The sequence below is a fragment of the Heptranchias perlo genome, chromosome 28, assembly GCF_035084215.1.
Source record: "Heptranchias perlo isolate sHepPer1 chromosome 28, sHepPer1.hap1, whole genome shotgun sequence".
Classification (NCBI taxonomy): Eukaryota; Metazoa; Chordata; class Chondrichthyes; order Hexanchiformes; family Hexanchidae; genus Heptranchias; species Heptranchias perlo.
The window spans coordinates 15,011,362-15,032,253 of NC_090352.1; the positions used below are offsets into that span (position 1 = coordinate 15,011,362).

The window sequence follows — 20,892 nt, forward strand, 5'->3', positions numbered from 1 at the left end:
GCTAGTTGCTCTCTGGTGCTTTGCCAGTGGCAGAGCTGGTAGACTATTCAACAGTGGAGGGCATCATGGCTGAGCCCAATTCAGTCGCAATCTAGAAGCCTCAAACGTGCACTTTCAGCAATTAAGGCTCTCATATGAATAATAGCACCTGAGCAAGGTACTGGAGGGTGACACGATCAGTAAACTGCCTTAAGAGAGGGAGAAAAGTGGCAAGAAAAACACATTTAAAACAGGGTTGCCAACTTTCAGTTTTGGATGAGACAGTCCAGTTTTAAGTGAGCTGAACAGGAATTTCTAAAATGTTAACCGGATACAAAAATCTTTTTGTAAAGTTCATCTTTACCCCACTTATGTATTATAGTGTTAAACTCTTCTAAGCATTGTCAACAAACCAAACATCAGAACCATGATCTCATCCTCTGCCCTGCCCATCTGGCATAAAGTGGGAAGCCCAGTTTATAAAAGAAAAAGAAAACTCCTGAGCTGTGGAGACAGGTTCAGGGAACAAAGATTTGTCTAATTACGATAAAGAATGTGTATTGACGGGTGTATGATTCATGCTTCAGAAAGAATGAGGAGAGTGGATAAAAGGGGAAATGAGTAAAATTCTTTGCACTGAATCAGGATGAGGGTCATGGTTTCGAACTGAGAAAAGCTCCTGCTCAGGGCTGTTGACTTGTGGAATAAGCTGTCACCTGGTGCAGTGAACACAGAGCCTGTTGAGGCTTTTAAAAAAAGATGAAAGATTTCCACTGCCGGAGTGTGAGGTAAATTTTCAGGCAATACGGTGACAGATAAGGTTGAGGTTTTGAGTGCTCGGGATTTAACAGTACAACAATAGACGTGCCAGACTGTAGTATTAATCCAGGAGATTGAACAGACTTGTCAGACCTTTTACTCATTCTACAAATTCTTCATAGAAACATAGAAAATAGGAGCAAGAGTAGGCCATTCAGCCCTTCGGGCCTGCTCCGCCATTCAAAATGATCATGGCAGATCGTCTAACTCAGTACCCTGTTCCCGCTTTTTCCCCATTTCCCTTGATCCCTTTAGCATTAAGAAATATATCTATCTCCTTCTTGAATACATCTAATGACTTGGCCTCCACTGCCTTCTGTGGTAGAGAATTCCACGGGTTCACCACCCTCAGTGAAGAAATTTCTCCTCATCTCGGTTCTAAATAGCATATCCCGTATCCTGAGATTGTGACTCCTGGTTCAGGACGCCCCAGCCATCGGGAACATCCTCCCTGCATCTAGTCCGTCTAGTCCTGTTAGAATTTTATATGTTTCGATGAGATCACCTCTCATTCTTCTAAACTCTAGTGAATATAGGCTTAGTCGACCCAATCTCTCCTCATACGTCAGTCCTGCCATCCCAGGAATCAGTCTGGTAAACCTTCATTGCACTCCCTCCATGGCAAGGACATCCTTCCTCAGATAAGGAGACCAAAACTGCACACAATACTCCAGATGTGGTCTCACCAAGGCCCTGTATAACTGCAGTAAGACATCCCTGCTCCTGTACTCAAATCCTCTTTCAACGAAGGCCAACGTACCATTCACCTTCCTAACTGTCTGCTGCACCTGAATGCTCGCTTTCTGCGACTGGTGTACAAGGACACCCAGGTCTCGTTGCACCTCCCTTTTTCCCAATCTATCACCATTCAGATAATAATCTGCCTTTCTGTTTTTACAACCAAAGTGGGTAACCTCACATTTATCCACGTTATACTGCATCTGCCATGTTCTTGCCCACTCACCCAACTTGTCTAAATCACATTGGAGCCTCTTTGCATCCTCCTCACAGCTCACATTCCACCCCAGTCTGCAAACTTGGAAATGTTACATTTAGTTCCCTCATCCAAATCATTGATATATATTGTGAATAGCTGGGGCCCAAGCACCGATCCTTGCGGTACCCCACTAGTCACTGCCTGCCACCCGGAAAAAGACCCATTTATTCCTACTCTCTGTTTCCTGTCTGTCAACCAATTCTCAATCCATGCCAGTATGTTCCCCCCAATCCCATGTGCTTTAATTTTGCACACTAACCTTTTGTGTGGGACCTTATCAAAAGCCTTCTGAAAATCCAAATACACCACATCCACTGGTTCTCCCCTATCTATTCTACTAGTTACATCCTCAAAAAACTCCAGTAGATTTGTTAAGCATAATTTCCCTTTCATAAACCCATGCTGACTTTGTCCAATCCCGTTAATGCCCACCAAGTGTTCTGTTATCACATCTTTTATAACAGACTCTAGCATTTTCCCCACTACTGATGTTACGCGAACTGGTCTGTAATTCCCTGCTTTTTCTCTTCCTCCTTTTTCAAATAGTGGGGTTACATTTGCTACCCTCCAATCTGTAGGAACTGTTCCAGAGTCTATAGAATTTTGGAAGATGATCACCAATGCATCCACTATTTCCAGGGCCACTTCCTTTAGTACGCTGGGATGTAGATTATCAGGCCCTGGGGATTTGTCAGCCTTTAGCCCCATTAATTTCCCTAGCACTATTTTTTTTTACTAATACTGGTTTCCTTCAGTTCCTACCTCTCACTAGACCCTTGGTTCTCTAACGTTTCTGGCAGGTTATTTGTGTCCTCCTTTGTGAAGACAGAACCAAAGTATGTGTTTAATTGTTCTGCCATTTCTTTGTTCCCCATTATAATTTCCCCCATTTCTGACTGTAAGGGACCTACATTTGGCTTCACTAATCTTTTTCTCGACATATTTAAAGAAGCTTTTACAGTCAGTTTTTATGTTCCCTGCTAGTTTACTCTCATACTCTATTTTTCCCCTCTTAATCAATCTCTTTGTCCTCCTTTGCTGAATTCTGAACTGCTCCCAATCCTCAGGCCTGCCGCTTTTTCTGGCCATTTTATATGTCTCCTCTTTGGATCTAATACTATACCTAATTTCTTTTGTAAGCCACGGTTGAGCTACCTTTCCTGTTTTATTTTTGCGCCAGACAGGAATGAATAATTGTTGTAATTCCTGCACACATTCTTTAAATATTAGCCATTGCCTATCCATCATCATCCCTTTTAGTAAAGTTCCCCAATCTATCATAGCCAACTCGCACCTCATACTTTCGTAATTTCCTTTATTTAGATTCAGGACCCTAGTTTTGGATTCAACTACTTCACTCTCCATCTTAATGAGGAATTCTATCATGTTATGGTCGCTCTTCCCTAAGGTACCCCGCACAACAAGATTGTTAATTAATCGTTTCTCATTGCACAATACCCAGTCTAGGATTGCCTGTTCTCTAGTTGGTTCCTCAATGTATTGGTCTGGAAAACCATTACGTGCATACTCCAGGAATTCCTCCCCCAAAGTATTATTGCTAATTTGGTTTGACCAATCTATATGTATATTAAAGTCACCCATGATTTTAGTTGTACCCTTCTTGCATGCATCTCTAATTTCATGTTTAATGCCCTCCCCTACATCTCCACTACTGTTTGGGGGTCTATAGACAACCCCCACCAACGTTTTCTGCCCCTTGTTGTTTCTTAGCTCCACCCATTGGGGGTAATATTCTGGCATGGGTGGAGGATTGGTCATCTAACAGGAAGCAGAGAGTTGGGATAAATGGTTCATTCTCGGACTGGCAACCAATGGCCAGTGGTGTTCCGCAGGGGTCGGTACTGGGTCCCCAACTCTTTACAATCTATATTAACGATTTAGAGGAGGGGACCGAGTGTAACATATCAAAGTTTACAGATGATACAAAGATGGGAGGGAAAGTGGAGAGTGAGGAGGACATAAAAAACCTACAGGGGGATATAGACAGGCTGGGTGAGTGGGCGGAGATTTGGCAGATGCAATACAATATTGGAAAATGTGAGGTTATGCACTTTGGCAGGAAAAAATCAGAGAGCAAGTTATTATCTTAATGGCGAGAAACTGGAAAGTACTGCAGTACAAAGGGATCTGGGGGTCCTAGTGCAAGAAAATCAAAAAGTTAGTATGCAGGTGCAGCAGGTGATCAAGAAGGCCAACGGAATGTTGGCTTTTATTGCTAGGGGGATAGAATATAAAAACAGGGAGGTATTGCTGCAGTTATATAAGGTATTGGTGAGACCGCACCTGGAATACTGCATGCAGTTTTGGTGTCCATACTTAAGAAAAGACATACTTGCTCTCGAGGCAGTACAAAGAAGGTTCACTCGGTTAATCCCGGGGATGAGGGGGGCGGACGTATGAGGAGAGGTTGAGTAGATTGGGACTCCACTCATTGGAGCTCAGAAGAATGAGAGGCGATCTTATTGAAACATATAAGATTGTGAAGGGGCTTGATCGGATGGATGCGGTAAGGACGTTCCCAAGGATGGGTGAAACTAGAACTAGGGAACTACAGGCCAGTGAGCCTAACATCAGTGGTAGGAAAATTATTGGAAAAAATTCTGAAGGACAAAATTAGTCTCCACTTGGAGAAGCAAGGATTAATCAGGGATAGTCAACATGGCTTTGTCAAGGGAAAATCATGTCTGACTAATTTGATTGAATTTTTTGAGGGGGTGACTAGGCGTGTGGATGAGGGTAACGCAGTGGATGTGGTATACATGGATTTCAGTAAGGCCTTCGATAAAGTCCCCCACAGGAGACTGGTCAAGAAGGTACGAGCCCATGGAATCCAGGGTGCCTTGGTACTTTGGATACAAAACTTGCTTAGTGGCAGAAGGCAGAGGGTGATGGTCGAAGGTTGTTTTTGTGACTGGAAGCCTGTGGCCAGTGGGGTACCACAGGGATCGGTGCTGGGTCCCTTGTCCCTGTTTGTGGTCTACATTAATGACTTGGATATGAATGTAAAAGGTATGATCAGTAAGTTCGCTGATGATACAAAGATTGGTAGGGTGGTAAATAGCGAGGAGGATAGCCTCAGTCTGCAGGACGATATAGATGGGTTGGTCAGATGGGCGGAACAGTGGCAAATGGAATTTAACCCGGAAAAGTGCGAGGTGATGCACTTTGGAGGGACTAACAAGGCAAGGGAATACACAATGAATGGGAGGACCCTAGGCAAGACAGAGGGTCAGAGGGATCTTGGTGTGCAAGTTCACAGATCCCTGAAGGCGGCGGAACAGGTGGATAAGGTGGTAAAGAAGGCATATGGGATACTTGCCTTTATTAGCCGAGGCATAGAATATAAGAGCAAGGAGGTTATGATGGAGCTGTATAAAACACTGGTTAGGCCACAGCTGGAGTACTGTGTGCAGTTCTGGTCGCCACACTACAGGAAGGATGTGATCGCTTTGGAGAGGGTGCAGAGGAGATTCACCAGGATGTTACCAGGGCTGGAGCGCTTCAGCTATGAAGAGAGACTGGGAAGATTGGGTTTGTTTTCCTTGGAGCAGAGGAGGCTGAGGGGGGACATGATTGAGGTGTACAAAATTATGAGGGGCACAGATAGGATGGATACTAAGGAGCTTTTTCCCTTCGTTGAGGGTTCTATAACAAGGGGACATAGATTCAAGGTAAAAGGTGGGAGGTTTAGAGGGGATTTGAGAAAGAACTTTTTCACCCAGAGGGTGGTTGGAGTCTGGAACTCACTGCCTGAAAGGGTTGTGGAGGCAGGAACCCTCACAACATTCAAGAAGCATTTGGATGAGCACTTGAAATGCCATAGCATACAAGGCTACGGACCAAATGCTGGAATATGGGATTAGAGTAGACAGGGCTGATGGCCGGCGCGGACACGATGGGCCAAAGGGCCTCTATCCGTGCTGTATAACTCTATGACTCTATGACTCTATAATCTTAGAATAAGGGGCTGCTCTTTCAAAACTGAGATGAGGAGAAACTTCTTCACTCAGAGGGTAGTAGGTCTGTGGAATTTGCTGCCCCAGGAAGCTGTGGAAGCTACATCATTAAATAAATTTAAAACAGAAATCGACAGTTTCCTAGAAGTAAAGGGAATTAGGGGTTACGCGGAGCGGGCAGGAAATTGGACATGAATTTAGATTTGAGGTTAGGATCAGATCAGCCATGATCTTATTGAATGGCGGAGCAGGCTCGAGGGGCCGATTAGCCTACTCCTGCTCCTATTTCTTATGTTCTTATACAGATTCCACATCGTGATTTTCAGTGCCAATATCCTTCCTCACTATTGCATTGATTTCCTCCTTTACTAACAACGCTACCCCACCTCCTTTCCCTTTTTGCCTGTCCTTCCTAAATATTGAATACCCCTGGATGTTCAGTTCCCATCCTTGGTCACCCTGCAGCCATGTCTCCGTAATTGCAACTATATCATACCCGTTAATATCTATCTGCGCTGTTAATTCATCTACCTTATTGCGAATGCTCCGCGCATTAAGACGCAATGCCTTTAGACTTGTCTTTTTAAAGCTTGCTAGTCATCTTAGTTTTATTTTGCACTATTGCCCTATTTGTTTTTCGCCATTGTTTTCTCTGCCTTCCACTATTGCTTCTTCCCTTTCTGTCTTTTGTTTTTATCAATGTGGTTGGCCAGTAGCTGCAGCTGGACACACTTCCTGAACACATGGTCGCCAGGGACACCTGTAGTGTTCATGACTTCCCACATAGTGCAGGAGGAGCATATCATGGGTGCGAGCTCTGCTACCATGACTTGCCTTGGATTTACACTGCGTTCACCTCTCGGACTCTCTTCCTGCTCTCTAGACTCTCCTTTTACACTGCGCTCACCTCTCGGACTCTCCTTTTACACTTCAGTTCTTATGTAAAAGCCAAGCATTTCCTGGAATGGGAGAGGACTGAACTCCAGTTGTCTATGTAGCTGCCCGTTCCTGTGGATGCCATCAGGGCAGTTACACCTTGGAATTTGTACGGTTCCCATTCCTCCAGCACCATAAATACAACCGCTGTAAACCCACCATTACATTTTTGGGTCTTTTCCGTCCTTTACTGTTCATTTTTCAGTTCTTGTAGCTTAGATAGGTGAGAATCAACTCCCTCTGCCTTTGAGAGTGCCTTCACTAGCCTTACTATCTAGTAAATGTTTGGTAACATGGCAGGATATTGAATAGAAAACTCTGCCTGTTAATTATTTTTAAACTACTAGAATTATCCTATGCCTCTATAGGATCTCTCTCCAGTCCCTGATAAGTGATAGAGCATCACACTAGACCGTGTTCTAGGTTTAAACTATTAAATTAATGTATTAAACAAATGATAGATAAGCAATTATGTAATAATATAATGTATATTTACGGTGGAAGTTCTAATATCTATTTATTTATAAAAGCAAATCAGTTGTGATCTGTAAGCAATTTAAAAAAAATAAATAACTTTTACACACACACTACTTTGTTTTCTTGTATTCTTTCCCAACCACAGAAGCTAGCTAGACTACCTTGTTTTTTTGGTGATTTCAATCTGTTTGACTCAGATCCACTTAAAGCACCATCCTCCATTGACTCTTTTTATAGGCCTTGAACAGTTACCAAGGCTCTTTACATTTTCATAACCATTGACCACATATCTATAACTGAACCAATCACAAAGTCTGCATATATTTGAGTTGTGAGTTGGTCAAGTCTGTTACCATGAAAACAACAAACTTTGCAACATATATATTGATATAGGCTCGCTTTTTACACGCTATGTTTTGTATACTGAATTAAAGGGACAGCTACCAGACCAGAACATGACCTCCTATGTACAGATTTAAATGATTGGAAGCCTGACTCTTTCAATTTCCAACCTCAACAAGGTGTAGCTGTTAAAATCAGCACATCTTCAGCTAAGAATTTGTTATATCAGGTTTGAAGAGTATTTTTCTCACATTGAAGGTGGGGGGGGGGTGGGGAATGACAGTACATCTTGACAGCCAAATTTAAGCTTCACCCCCTAAACCCTTACTCATTGTGTACTTTGGAACACAAGTGCCAATTTGACTTGGTTGGTCGCACTTTTACCTCAATCAGAAAGTTATGGATTCAAGCCCCACTCCCGTAGTTGAGCAATCATGTTTCAGGATCTTTCACTATTTGACCTAGGAGGAATTTCAGGTAATTTACATTAAGATGTTGCTATTAAAATAAATTTAGATCATAAAGGAATAAATCCACACAACAGCCACATACTGGAATGCGAATTATGGACGCAGTCAATGCTTCAATCCAAGGTGGTGTTTCTCACATACCGCAAAAGTTTGAGGCAATGAGGTTCACTAACAGATTCCAGGGTGGAAATTGAGAATAATATGTTGGTATGGATTCATTCATACGAATTGAGAAGGAGATTGCTGTCAGGGAAGTCCCAACATCAGAGGGCAGCAGCCAGTTTAATTGACAGTAGAACTGACTCACCCCTTGGAAATGGAGAACTGGGGGCAGGTCAAAGGTCAAGACTTTGGCTGGCACACAGTCCACAGAAATCTGGAAGGGAAGTCAGACAGAGAGTGAGAACATCCTTAAGTTCAGTGTCAACTAGTTTCAGAGAATTCTTAAAGGAAAGGACTTACATTTACATAGAACCTTTCATGACCTCAGGAAATCCCAAAGCACTTTAGAGGCAATTAAGTACTTTTGAAGTGTAGTCACTGTTGTATTTTAGGGAAATACAGCAGTCAATTTGCACACAGCACAATCCCACAAACAGCAATGTGATAACAAACAGATAATTTGTTTTGGTGCTGTTAGTTGAGGGATTAAATATTGGCCAGGACACTGGGAGAACTCCCCTGTTCTTCTTCAAATAGTGCCATGGGATCTTTTACGTCCAACTGAGAGGGCAAATGGGGCCTCAGTTTAACTTCTCATTCGAAAGATGGCACCACCTACAGTGCAGCACTCCCTCAGTACTACAGTGAAGTGTCAGTCTGGATTATGGGCTCAAGGCCTGGAGTGGGACTTAAACCCACATCCTTCTGACTCAGAGGCGAGAGAGCTATCATTGAGCTAGGGCTGACACTATTCTTAGTCAGAAAAATGTACCTAGCCCACTAACAATGATAGAAAATAACATAGCAATGCCACACTATGTTAAGAAGTACATTATGTTCACATGCTTTATGTAAAATAAATCAGCTTGAAGGCTTACAATAGGTCTCATCTCAAGATTGTACATCAGACTACTTTGCAGAAGATCGGAGAAATGCATGAGGGAAATCACACTAGCCAGTTCACAAGAGACATTTAATTTTTACAACTCATGTTATTGCCTGGCTGGGTATTGGGCAGTAAAGGTAAACCCCTGACTGTAAGGGATACATGGTCCGCTTTTAGGAGAGATCAGTAACGCTGAACCCAAGAGAATAGCTAAAGAAAATTTGTAACAAACACATAATCTAGGTTGATACTAGTACAGTATTGAGGAAGTTATGCATTGTTGGAGGTACCATCTTTCAGAAGAGACATTAAGCCAAGGCCTCGTTTGCTTTGTTCAGGTTGATGTCAGCGGTCCCCTGGCACTATCTGAAGAGGTGGGAGTTCTTCCAGTGTCCTGGCAAACATTCCTCCCTCAATCACCATCAAAATAATCAGATTTTAAGGACATTCATCATATTAATGTTTATGGGATCTTGCTGTGCACAAAATGTCTGCTGCATTAACACTCACTGCATTTCAGAATAAAAGTGATGACACTATATAAATGCAAGTCTTCCCTTCTTATAGAATTTAAGAGGAAAAGGGTATTAAACTCAAGAATCCCAGAGATCAACTCCCCCCCCCTCCCCCCACCGCTTGCTTTCTCACCAGATCCATCAATCCTCTCTCTTTCTGGAGACCATGTCTGTTACTAAAAGCAGCATTATTTAGAAGTATTAGTATTAAAAACACATAAGGTGAGAAAACAAGGAATAAAATTCTACCACACTTAGCGTACAGAATTGAATCTATTTGTTTGAGAGACTGGGACTGACTGTGTAACAAGGTGCAGGAAATCCTTGCTTCTGAAGAGGGATCCAGACTTGAAAATAAACCACATTACATCATTGGGTTACGGAGCTAATTTAAAGCTTTGCCTCCAACTGGCTATAAAGAGAAAAGCTAAACCTATTTAAAGAGGCCCGTTGCTGTGTGAATTCAAATCGAAATGCTGGGCTAATTCAGTTTTAGGTGAGTGCAATGTTTGTCACTATATCATTTTTCTACCAGGGCTCCAATGCAGGGAACTCAATTCTACACGAGCTCCTCTGTGGGACAAAGAGATCCTACGATTTTCATTTGTCCAAGGGGATTTTCATGAGATGGACAATCACATCCACAGAGAGGCAGTTTGCACCAACAATGCAAGAGCATCAAAGTGGCCTCCAGCTTGCCACATCTCGTAAGTGTAAGACTTAAGCAATTACATTAAGATGTATTTTACAATGAGCTTTGTATAAACTGAATAGCCAAGCAGTTCTCTGATTGGAAAAATGGACTCTAGCAACCACAAACCTTACAGGTCTCCTCTATTTCCTTGCTTCTTTCTCCAATCCACCTTCTACTTTATTCCCTTTCATTATGGAGCTATTTTACTCCACATTTTTCTTTCTAATGCCTGACAAGATATTTGTATATCATTCAACACTCTTCATCCATTTTCACCTTTAACTTATTAATGGTTGATTAACCCTTTGCGATAGTAGTTAGCATACCTGATTTCTCACTCCTACTGTTGTGTTAGTCTCCCCTCTTCATTTTGTTCAGTCCTATAGAGGGTCTCACAAATCTTCCAGTTTTGATGAAGGACCCCAAGCTTGTCTATTCTCTTTCAGGTGCTGACCTACCTGCTGTGTGTATTTGCAGCATGTTCTGGATTGGTTACAGATAGAATTCTGTTCAGTATGGAACAGTACAGAACCTGTTCACTTGTGAGGGAGACCTGATTACTCTCCTGCCCTCATCACTTGAGTGCACATGAATGCAAGACACAAGGCTGAAGTGTTGGCAAGTGTCTTCAGCCAAAAATACCAAGTGGAAAATCCTACTCCAGCTCCTCTTGAGGTCTCCACCATCATAGGTGCCAATAGCCAGCCAATTCACTTCACTCCACACTGACATTAAAAAGTGGTTGAGTACACTGGACATATCAGGGTATGGCTCTGACAACATCTCGCTGTAGTGTTCAAGCACTGCGCACCAGAACAAGCCTAGCCAAGCTCTTTCAGTGCACCTAGGACACTGCCATCTACTTGACAATATGGAAAATTGCCCAGGTAAGTCAAAAGTAAGACAGATCTGAACTGGCCAACTAACACCCTATCAGCCTCCTCCCAATCATGAGCAAGTGATGGGAGGAGACATGAATAGTGCCTACTCACCAAAAACCTGCTTGCTTATCCTCAGTTTGGGTTCCACCGGAAGCATTCGGCTCCAGACCATCATATCTGTGCCCCAAACACGGACCAGAGCTAAATTCAAGAGGCGTGAGTAACTGCCCACGAAATCAAGGCAGCATTTAACTGAGTATGGTAGCAATTAGCCCTAGCAAAACTGAGATCAATGGGGATCAAGTGGAAAACCCTCCAATGGCTGGACTCATACCTAACACAAAGGAAAATGGCGATAGATGTCAGAGGCCAATCACTGTAGCTCCAGCACATCATTGTTGGAGTTCCTCAGCACTCAAGCACTCCTGCAGCAAAGCATTCTATGCTCCAACAACCCGCTGTGCAAATAAGTTTCTTCTAACCTCTCGCCTCACTCTCTTGGTGATCATTTTAACACCGAGTCACTGACTTCCCAACCAGAGAAATAATTTTTCCCCATTAATCCTATCAAAACCCTTCATAATTTTTAAAAAGCTCTATTAAATCTCCGTTTAGTTTTCTCTGCTCCAATGGCAACAGTCACAGTATTTCAAGTCTCTCCTCATAACTATAGTTTGCAATCCCTAGCACCATCCTGGTGAATCTAGGTGACATGCTCTCCACCATCATTATGTATCATCATAAGGAGCTTAACTGGACCAGCCATATCAACACTGTGGCTACACGAGTAGGGCAGACACTGGGTACTCTTAAGAGTAGCTTACCTCCTGACTCCTCAAAGCCTCTCCACTATCTACAAGGCTCAAGTCAGGGTGTTTTTTTTTTTATTCGTTCATGGGATGTGGGCGTCGCTGGCAAGGCCGGCATTTATTGCCCATCCCTAATTGCCCTTGAGAAGGTGGTGGTGAGCCGCCTTCTTGAACCGCTGCAGTCCGTGTGGTGACGGTTCTCCCACAGTGCTGTTAGGAAGGGAGTTCCAGGATTTTGACCCAGCGACAATGAAGGAACGGCGATATATTTCCAAGTCGGGATGGTGTGTGACTTGGAGGGGAACGTGCAGGTGGTGTTGTTCCCATGCGCCTGCTGCCCTTGTCCTTCTAGGTGGTAGAGGTCGCGGGTTTGGGAGGTGCTGTCGAAGAAGCCTTGGCGAGTTGCTGCAGTGCATCCTGTGGATGGTGCACACTGCAGCCACAGTGCGCCGGTGGTGAAGGGAGTGAATGTTTAGGGTGGTGGATGGGGTGCCAATCAAGCGGGCTGCTTTATCTTGGATGGTGTCGAGCTTCTTGAGTGTTGTTGGAGCTGCACTCATCCAGGCAAGTGGAGAGTATTCCATCACACTCCTGACTTGTGCCTTGTAGATGGTGGAAAGGCTTTGGGGAGTCAGGAGGTGAGTCACTCGCCACAGAATACCCAGCCTCTGACCTGCTCTCGTAGCCACAGTATTTATATGGCTGGTCCAGTTAAGTTTCTGGTGTGATGGAATACTCACTACTTGCCTGGATGGATGCAGCTGCAACAACACTCAAGAAACTCAAAACCAACCACAAAAGAGCAGTCCATTTGATCATCACAACTGCCATTGAACTCAGCGTCCACTCCCTCTACCACTGGCACACTGTGTCCACAGTACATACTACCTACAGGATGCACGCTACCTCTAAAAAAAGATGAGAACAGCAACATCATGGGAACACCATCATCTCCAAATTTCTTTACAAGTCACACACAATCCCGACTTGGACATATACTGTTAATTGCTTCATCGTCACTGAATCAAAATCCTGCAATTCCCTACCTAACATCATCACTACAAGGATTGCAGTGGTTCAAGAAAGTCTTCTTAGGGCAACTAGGAATGGGCAATAAATGCAGCCTTGCCAGCAATGCTCACATCCTGAGAACAAAATAAAAAACTTTGTTATCAGACTTTCACACGCTCTCAATTAACTGAGTTCCAGTTAGCCTTTCAGTATCTATGTAGCACGAAGTAATCTATACTCAATGGGGTGTAAGCCCAAAGACCTTAAGCCCAGTCTTGTGCATGGTGATTACCCCAGAAATCTTCAATTCCAGCTAGGGTCATGAAACAAAACCAATTCAACAATCTTTGTAATTGAAAATAATTTATTTGAGCATAATCTGAATAGGGCCAGACCATCAGGTTAGTGACAGCACTGATCATTTATAAGGCACTTTACATTACACACCCTGGTAGAGGATAAATATATTAGTAAATAAATATATTAAGAACATATTACCATAATGAAATGTCTTTCTATACAAATATAATACAACACTTTAAAAAGCTTTTTTCTTAATACAAAGTACCCAAAATATACTGAAGAGCCCTGGTAAATACAAGGCCCTGTAAGGCTACATTTGTTTTTAAGTGCTTCTACTATCTGACAGTCAGGGTCTGATCACAAGTGCTGGAAGTCTGCTATGCCTTGGGCTGTTCTGGAAGACGAAGACGACCTGCAATAGTCCCTTCAAAAAGCCCTTGAAAGTCTCCAAACTAATGGAAGGCTATAGATACCCTCATGTCTCTGGTGAAGTAGATAGTTGGTAATGAATTACAAGCACCAATGCCATGAAGAGCTGCTTCTGAAGATTCATGCTCCTGGATTGAGTATTTCAAACCTTTGAAATAATTTGTTCTTTGTCCTGTAGCTACATGGCTACTTTAGACCTGCCCCCTCATTCTGCCATCTGAACCCCTCATCTTTTCAGCTGCACGGCTTCTTCACACCTGTCACCTCATGCCGCTGGCTACACGGCTCCTTCACGTCTGTGCCCTTCATCCCGCCAGCTACACGGCTCCTTCACATCTGTGCCCTTCATCCTGCCAGCTACATGGCTCCTTCACGTCTGTGCCCTTCATCCCGCCAGCTACACGGCTCCTTCACGTCTGTGCCCTTCATCCCGCCAGTGACACGGCTCCTTCACGTCTGTGCCCTTCATCCCGCCAGCTACACGGCTCCTTCACGTCTGTGCCCTTCATCCCGCCAGCTACACGGCTCCTTCACGTCTGTGCCCTTCATCCCGCCAGTGACACGGCTTAGTCAGACTTGCCTCCTGTCCCACCTGCTACGGCTTCTTTGTCCCCTCAGCTACACGGCTTCTTCACAGATCTCTTCCACATTTGATTCGTAACCTGGTTGGACAGAAATACATAGTCAGACATTCTGAAAAACCGTCAGTGTTATTACAGGTAGTGTAACTAAGGAACATGACTTTCAGCTCAGCTGAATAGAACCAAGTAATCAGGAACATGGACATTGTGTGCCCTGAACTCAAGAATCACTGACTACAACACCAGAAACAACCTTGTAAATATGGCAAGAGGAAGGGCTTTAGATTCCTGGGGCATTGGGTCCAGTTCTGGGGGTGGTGGGACCTGAACAGGCCAGACGGGTTGCACCTCAGTGGAGCTGGGACCAATGTCCTCGCGGGGAGGTTCGCTAGTGCTGTGGAGGGGGGTTTAAACTAATTTGGCAGGGGGGTGGCAACAGGATGTAGCATTGGAAAGGAGAAACAAGGTGCACAAAGGATTAGGAGAGAAAGACAGCACTAGAAGAAGAAATAGTACGGTATTAGGGGGGATCGTCATATATTTAAGAAGGAGCTAGATCGATTTCTAGACACAAAAGGCATCAAGAGGTATGGGAAGGGAGCGGGAATATGGTATTGAGATAGAGAATCAGCCATGATCATACTGAATGGCGAAGCAGGCTCGAAGGGCTGAATGGCCTACTCCTACTCCTATTTTCTATGTTTCTATCAGACTAGGAGAGAGTACAAGAAAGTCTAAACACACAAAGCGTGGTAAACAAGGTTGGTGAGCTGCAGGTGCAAATAGCCACATGGGAATATGATGTCGTGGCGATAATGAAGACCTGGCTCAAAAAAAGGCAGGATTGGGTACTAAGTATTCCTGGATACAAGGTGTTCAGGAAAGATTCAGCAAAGATTAGTGGCAGGTCAGAAGATTGGTCAGAATATAAAAAACAGCAAAAAATGACAAAGAATAATGAGGGAGAAATTAGAATACGAGAGAAAGCTAGCTAGAAATATAAAAACAGATAGTAAAAGTTTCTACAGGTATTTAAAAAGGAAAAGAATAAGTAAAGTGAGCGTTGGTCCTCTAGAGAGTGAGTCTGGGGAATTAATAATGGAGAATAAGGAAATGGCAGATGAATTGAACAGATATTTTGCATCCGTCTTCACTGTAGAGGATATAAATAACCAATAATTGTGAATCAAGAGGTGAAAGGGAAGGAGGAACTTAAAACATTTACAATCACCAGGGAAAGGCTTCTGAAAAAAATATTAGAACTAAAAGCTGACAAATCCCCGGGTCCTGTCGGACTTCATCCTTGGGTCTTAACAGAAGTGGCTGCAGAGATAGTAGATGCATTGGTATTAATTTTCCAAAATTCCCTAGATTCTGGAAGGGTCCCATCAGATTGGAAAATAGCGAATGTAACTCCTCCATTCAAGAAAGGAGGGAGACAGAAAGCAGGAAACTACAGGCCAGTTAGCTTAACATCTGTCATAGGGAAAATGCTAGAATCTATTATTAAGGAGGTTATAGCAGGGCACTTAGAAAATCTCAATGCAACCAGGCAGAGTCAACACGGCTTTGTGAAAGGGAAATCATGTTTGACTATTTATTAGAGTTCTTTAAGGAATTAACAAGCAACATGGATAAAGGGGATCCTGTGGATGTGGTGTACTTGGATTTCCAGAAGGCTTTTGACAAGGTGTCACATCAAAGGCTACTACACAAAATAAGAGCTCATAGTGTAGGGGGGTAACATATTAGCATGGATAAAGGATTGGTTAGCTAACAGGAAACAAAGAATAGGCATAAATGGGTCATTTTCAGGTTGGCAAGATGTAACGAGTGGAGTGCCACAGGGGATCAGTGCTTGGGCCTCAACTATTTACAATCCATATCAATGACTTGGACGAAGGGACCGAATGTATGGTTGCTAAATTTGCTGATGACACAAAGGTAGGTTGGAAAGTAAGTTGTGAAGAGGACATAAGGAGTCTGCAAAGGGATATAGATAGGTTAAGTGAGTGGGCAAAAATTTGGCAGATGGAGTATAATGTGGGAAAATGTGAACTTGTCCACTTCGGCAGGAGGAATAGAAAAGCAAATAATTATTTAAATGGAGAAAGATTGCAGAACTCTGAGGTACAGAGGGATCTGGGTGTCCTAGTACATGAATCACAAAAAGTTAGTATGCAGGTACAGCAAGTGATTAGGAAGGCAAATGGAATGTTTTTTTTATTCATTCATGAGATGTGGGCGTCGCTGGCAAGGCCAGCATTTATTGCCCATCCCTAATTGCCCTTGAGAAGGTGGTGGAGAGCCACCTTCTTGAACCGCGGCAGTCCGTGTGGTGAAGGTTCTCCCACAGTGCTGTTAGGAAGGGAGTTCCAGGATTTTGACCCAGGTACGATGAAGGAACGGCGATATATTTCCAAGTCGGGATGGTGTGTGACTTGGAGGGGAATGTGCAGGTGGTGTTGTTCCCATGTGCCTGCTGCTCTTGTCCTTCTAGGTGGTAGAGGTCGTGGGTTTAGGAGGTGCTATCGAAGAAGCCTTGGCGATTGCATCCTGTGGATGGTACACACTGCAGCCATGGTGCGCCGGTGGGGAAGGGAATGAATGTTTAGGGTGGTGGATGGGGTGCCAATCAAGTGGGCTGCTTTGTCCTGGATGGTGTTGAGCTTCTCGAGTGTGGTTGGAGATGCACTCATCCAGGCAAATGGAGAATGTTCCATCACACTCCTGACTTGTGCCTTGTAGATGGTGGAAAGGCTTTGGAGAGTCAGGAGGTGAGTCACTCGCCGCAGAAAACCCAGCCTCTGACCTGCTCTTGTAGCCACAGTATTTATATGGCTGGTCCAGTTAAATTTCTGGTCAATGGTGACCCCCAGGATGTTGATGGTGGGGGATTCGGCGATAGTAATGCCATTGAATGTCAAGGGGAGGTGGTTAGACTCTCTCTTGTTGGAGATGGTCATTGCCTGGCATTTTTCTGGTGCGAATGTCACTTGCCACTTATCAGCCCAAGTCTGGATGTTGTCCAGGTCTTGCCGCATGCGGGCACGGCTGCCTCATTATCTGAGGGGTTGCGAATGGAACTGAACACTGTGCAATCATCAGCGAACATCCCCATTTTTGACCTTATGATGGAGGGAAGGTCATTAAAGAAGCAGCTGAAGATGGTTGGGCCTAGGACACTGCCCTGAGGAACTCCTGCAGCAATGCCCTGGGGCTGAGATGATTGGCCTCCAACAATCACTACCATCTTCCTTTGTGCTAGGTATGACTCCAGGCACTGGAGAGTTTTCCCCGATTCCCATTGACTTCAGTTTTACTGGGGCTCCTTGGTGCCACACTCGGTCAAATGCTGCCTTGATGTCAAGGGCAGTCACTTTCACCTCACCTCTGGAATTCAGCTCTTTTGTCCATATTTGGACCAAGGCTGTAATGAAGCCTGGAGCCGAGTGGTCCTGGCGGAACCCAAACTGAGCATCGGTGAGTAGTTATTAGTGAGTAAGTGCCGCTTGATTGCACTGTCGATGACACCTTCCATCACTTTGCTGATGATTGAGAGTAGACTGATGGGGCGGTAATTGGCTGGATTGGATTTGTCCTACTTTTTGTGGACAGGACATACCTGGGCAATTTTCCACGTTGTCGGGTAGATGCCAGTGTTGTAGCTGTACTGGAACAGCTTGGCTAGAGGGGCAGCTAGTTCTGGAGCACATGTCTTCAGCACTACAGCCGGGATGTTGTCGGGGCCCATAGCCTTTGCTGTATCCAGTGCACTCAGCCATTTCTTGATATCACATGGAGTGAATCGAATTGGCTGAAGACTGGCTTCTGTGATGGTGGGGATATCGGGAGGAGGCCGAGATGGATCATCCACTCGACACTTCTGGCTGAAGATGGTTGCAAAAGCTTCAGCCTTGTCTTTTGCATTCACGTGCTGGACTCCGCCATCATTGAGGATGGGGATGTTTGCAGAGCCTCCTCCTCCCGTTAGTTGTTTAATTGTGCACCACCATTCACGACTGGATGTGGCAGGACTGCAGAGCTTTGATCTGATCCGTTGGTTGTGGAATCGCTTAGCTCTGTCGATACATGTTGCTTCAGCTGTTTAGCATGCATGTAATCCTGAGTTGTAGCTTCACCAGGTTGGCACCTCATTTTTAGGTACACCTGGTGCTGCTCCTGGCATGCTCTTCTACACTCCTCATTAAACCAGGGTTGATCCCCTGGCTTGTTGGTAATGGTAGAGTGAGGAATATGCCGGGCCATGAGGTTACAGATTGTGCTGGAATACAATTCTGTTGCTGCTGATGTCCCACAGCACCTCATGGATGCCCAGTTTTGAGCTGTTAGATCTGTTCTGAATCTATCCCATTTAGCACGGTGGTAGTGCCACACAACACGTTGGATGGTGTCCTCAGTGCGAAGATGGGACTTCGTCTCCACGAGGACTGTGCGGTGGTCACTCCTACCAATACGGTCATGGACAGATGCATTTGCGACAGGTAGATTGGTGAGGACGAGGTCAAGTAAGTTTCTCCCTCGTGTTGGTTCGCTCACTACCTGCCGCAGGCCCAGTCTGGCAGCTGTGTCCTTCAGGACTCGGCCAGCTCGGTCACTTGTGGTGCTACCGAGCCACTCTTGGTGATGGACATTGAAGTCCCCCACCCAGAGTACATTCTGTGCCCTTGCTACCCTCAGTGCTTCCTCCAAGTGGTGTTCAACATGGAGGAGGACTGATTCATCAGCTGAGGGAGGGCGGTAGGTGGTAATCAGCAGGAGGTTTCCTTGCTCATGTTTGACCTGATGATATGAGATTTCATTGGGTCCAGAGTCAATGTTGAGGACTCCCAGGGCTACTCCCTCCTGACTGTATATCACTGTACCGCCACCTCTGGTGGGTCTGTCCTGCCGGTGGGACAGGACATACCTTGGGATGGTGATGGAAGAGTCTGGGACGTTGGCTGAAAGGTATGATTCTGTGAGTTTGGCTATGTCAGGCTGTTGCTTGACTAGTCTGTGGGACAGCTCTCCCAATTTTGGCACAAGTCCTCAGATGTTAGTGAGGAGGACTTTGCAGGGTCGACTGGGCTTGGTTTGCCTTTGTCGTGTCCGGTGCCTGGTGGTCCGATGCCGGGTGGTCCGTCCGGTTTTATTCTTATGTCTTTTTTTTTTAAGCGAGATTTTACAACTGAGTGGCTTGCTAGGCCATTTCAGAGGGCAATTAAGAATCAACCACATTGCTGTGGGTCTGGAGTCACATATAGGCCAGACCGGGTAAGGACGGCAGGTTTCCTCCCCTAAAGGACATTAGTGAACCAGATGGGTTTTTACGACAATCCGGTCGTTTCATGGCCACCATTACTGATACTAGTATTTTAATTCCAGATTTTATTTAATTAATTGAATTTAATTAAATGAATTTAAATTCCCCAGCTGCCGTGGCAGGATTTGAACACATGTTTTGTGTGAATTTTCTGTACTTTGTGATTAGAGATGCCAGCGTTGGGAAATTAAACACTCTGCATTTCAAGGACCCAGTGTCAACATCAACTGCACAGATTAAAGCTCCCTCTACATTGTTCCATCAAACATTCCCAGGACAGATTTAGCACAGGCTGAATAGAGGAAATTTCCCTCTACTTCATCAGTTTGACACATTATTCTATTTCCCACATCAGTATCAGAGCCAGTTCGATTCAGTGCCAATTAGCACTGAAAAATGGGCAATTTTTGTCATCTGTGTCTGTGCCTGTGGACCTGGGTTGAGATTGACCAAACTCACTTCATGTAGTAACCTTACACCAGCAGAGGTGACTAGTCCTACTAGGCAGTAGGTATGAACAAGCTTGTATGTAGTGAATGCCAGAATGTATGGTGGCAGATTGGCTTAAAGCTATCATTCTACTTGGTGATACCAAAGCTGTATGTTGTGAATGACCAGATCTATTGTAGCTATGTTGTTACACAGATTAGCAAGTGTACACCCACAGCTCTACAAATCCCCACATCTGCAGGGGCAAAGTTATATGTACTCTGCTCCTCCAGTGCAACGATACTTAAATAGCTGACTCCAATCCAGGCAGCTGCTGCTGATTTTAAATCTCCCCTCCCTGTCTCTAATTAGGAGCCTGTGCTGCTAAGTGAGAGGGAGAATTGCCATTTCGATAGCCCGGTGATGGCGAGCAGAATGGAACAACAGCTGACAGGACTGAGTTCTGACAACCATAAACTCCTGTTCCCAGCAATTCCATTTTTGTGTTCTAAAATCCTAGGTATGCCCTTGAGGATCCGCAAAACAAATTTCAAAATGGAGCAAAGCAGCATAAATCAGGGAAATATAAAATGTAAAACAATGAATCGTACAATGCACCATTCTCCTTGATACATTAAAATAACAAAGGCGTCACTCACTTACTCTCTGTACACAGACTTTAACTGGGAAACATGCTGCAGTTTCAAAACTCTGCACAGTCTTAAACACACATTCTTTCAGCACGCAGTCCACCTGACCCCTGCAGGAAACTCTCCCTCCGGTGCCTCACAGAAAAACAATCCAAACCTCTTTGACTTTGAAAGGGGAAAAAATCCAATTGCAAAAGGCTGCATTTCCCTTATCAATAT

The 20,892-nt window shown here is 44.4% G+C and overlaps 1 protein-coding gene across 1 annotated transcript in view; it reads right to left on the reverse strand.

Moving 5' to 3' along the window:
* Positions 1-13,301: 13,301 nt before the first annotated feature.
* Positions 13,302-20,892, reverse strand: part of LOC137344874 (E3 ubiquitin-protein ligase RNF43) — a 178,682-nt gene continuing 171,091 nt past the window's right edge. Inside the window, exon 9 of the mRNA XM_068008112.1 lies at positions 13,302-14,349. Within this exon, the coding sequence (XP_067864213.1) occupies positions 14,306-14,349 (44 nt within the window). The 3' untranslated portion in view covers positions 13,302-14,305. The remainder of the gene's footprint in view (positions 14,350-20,892) is intronic.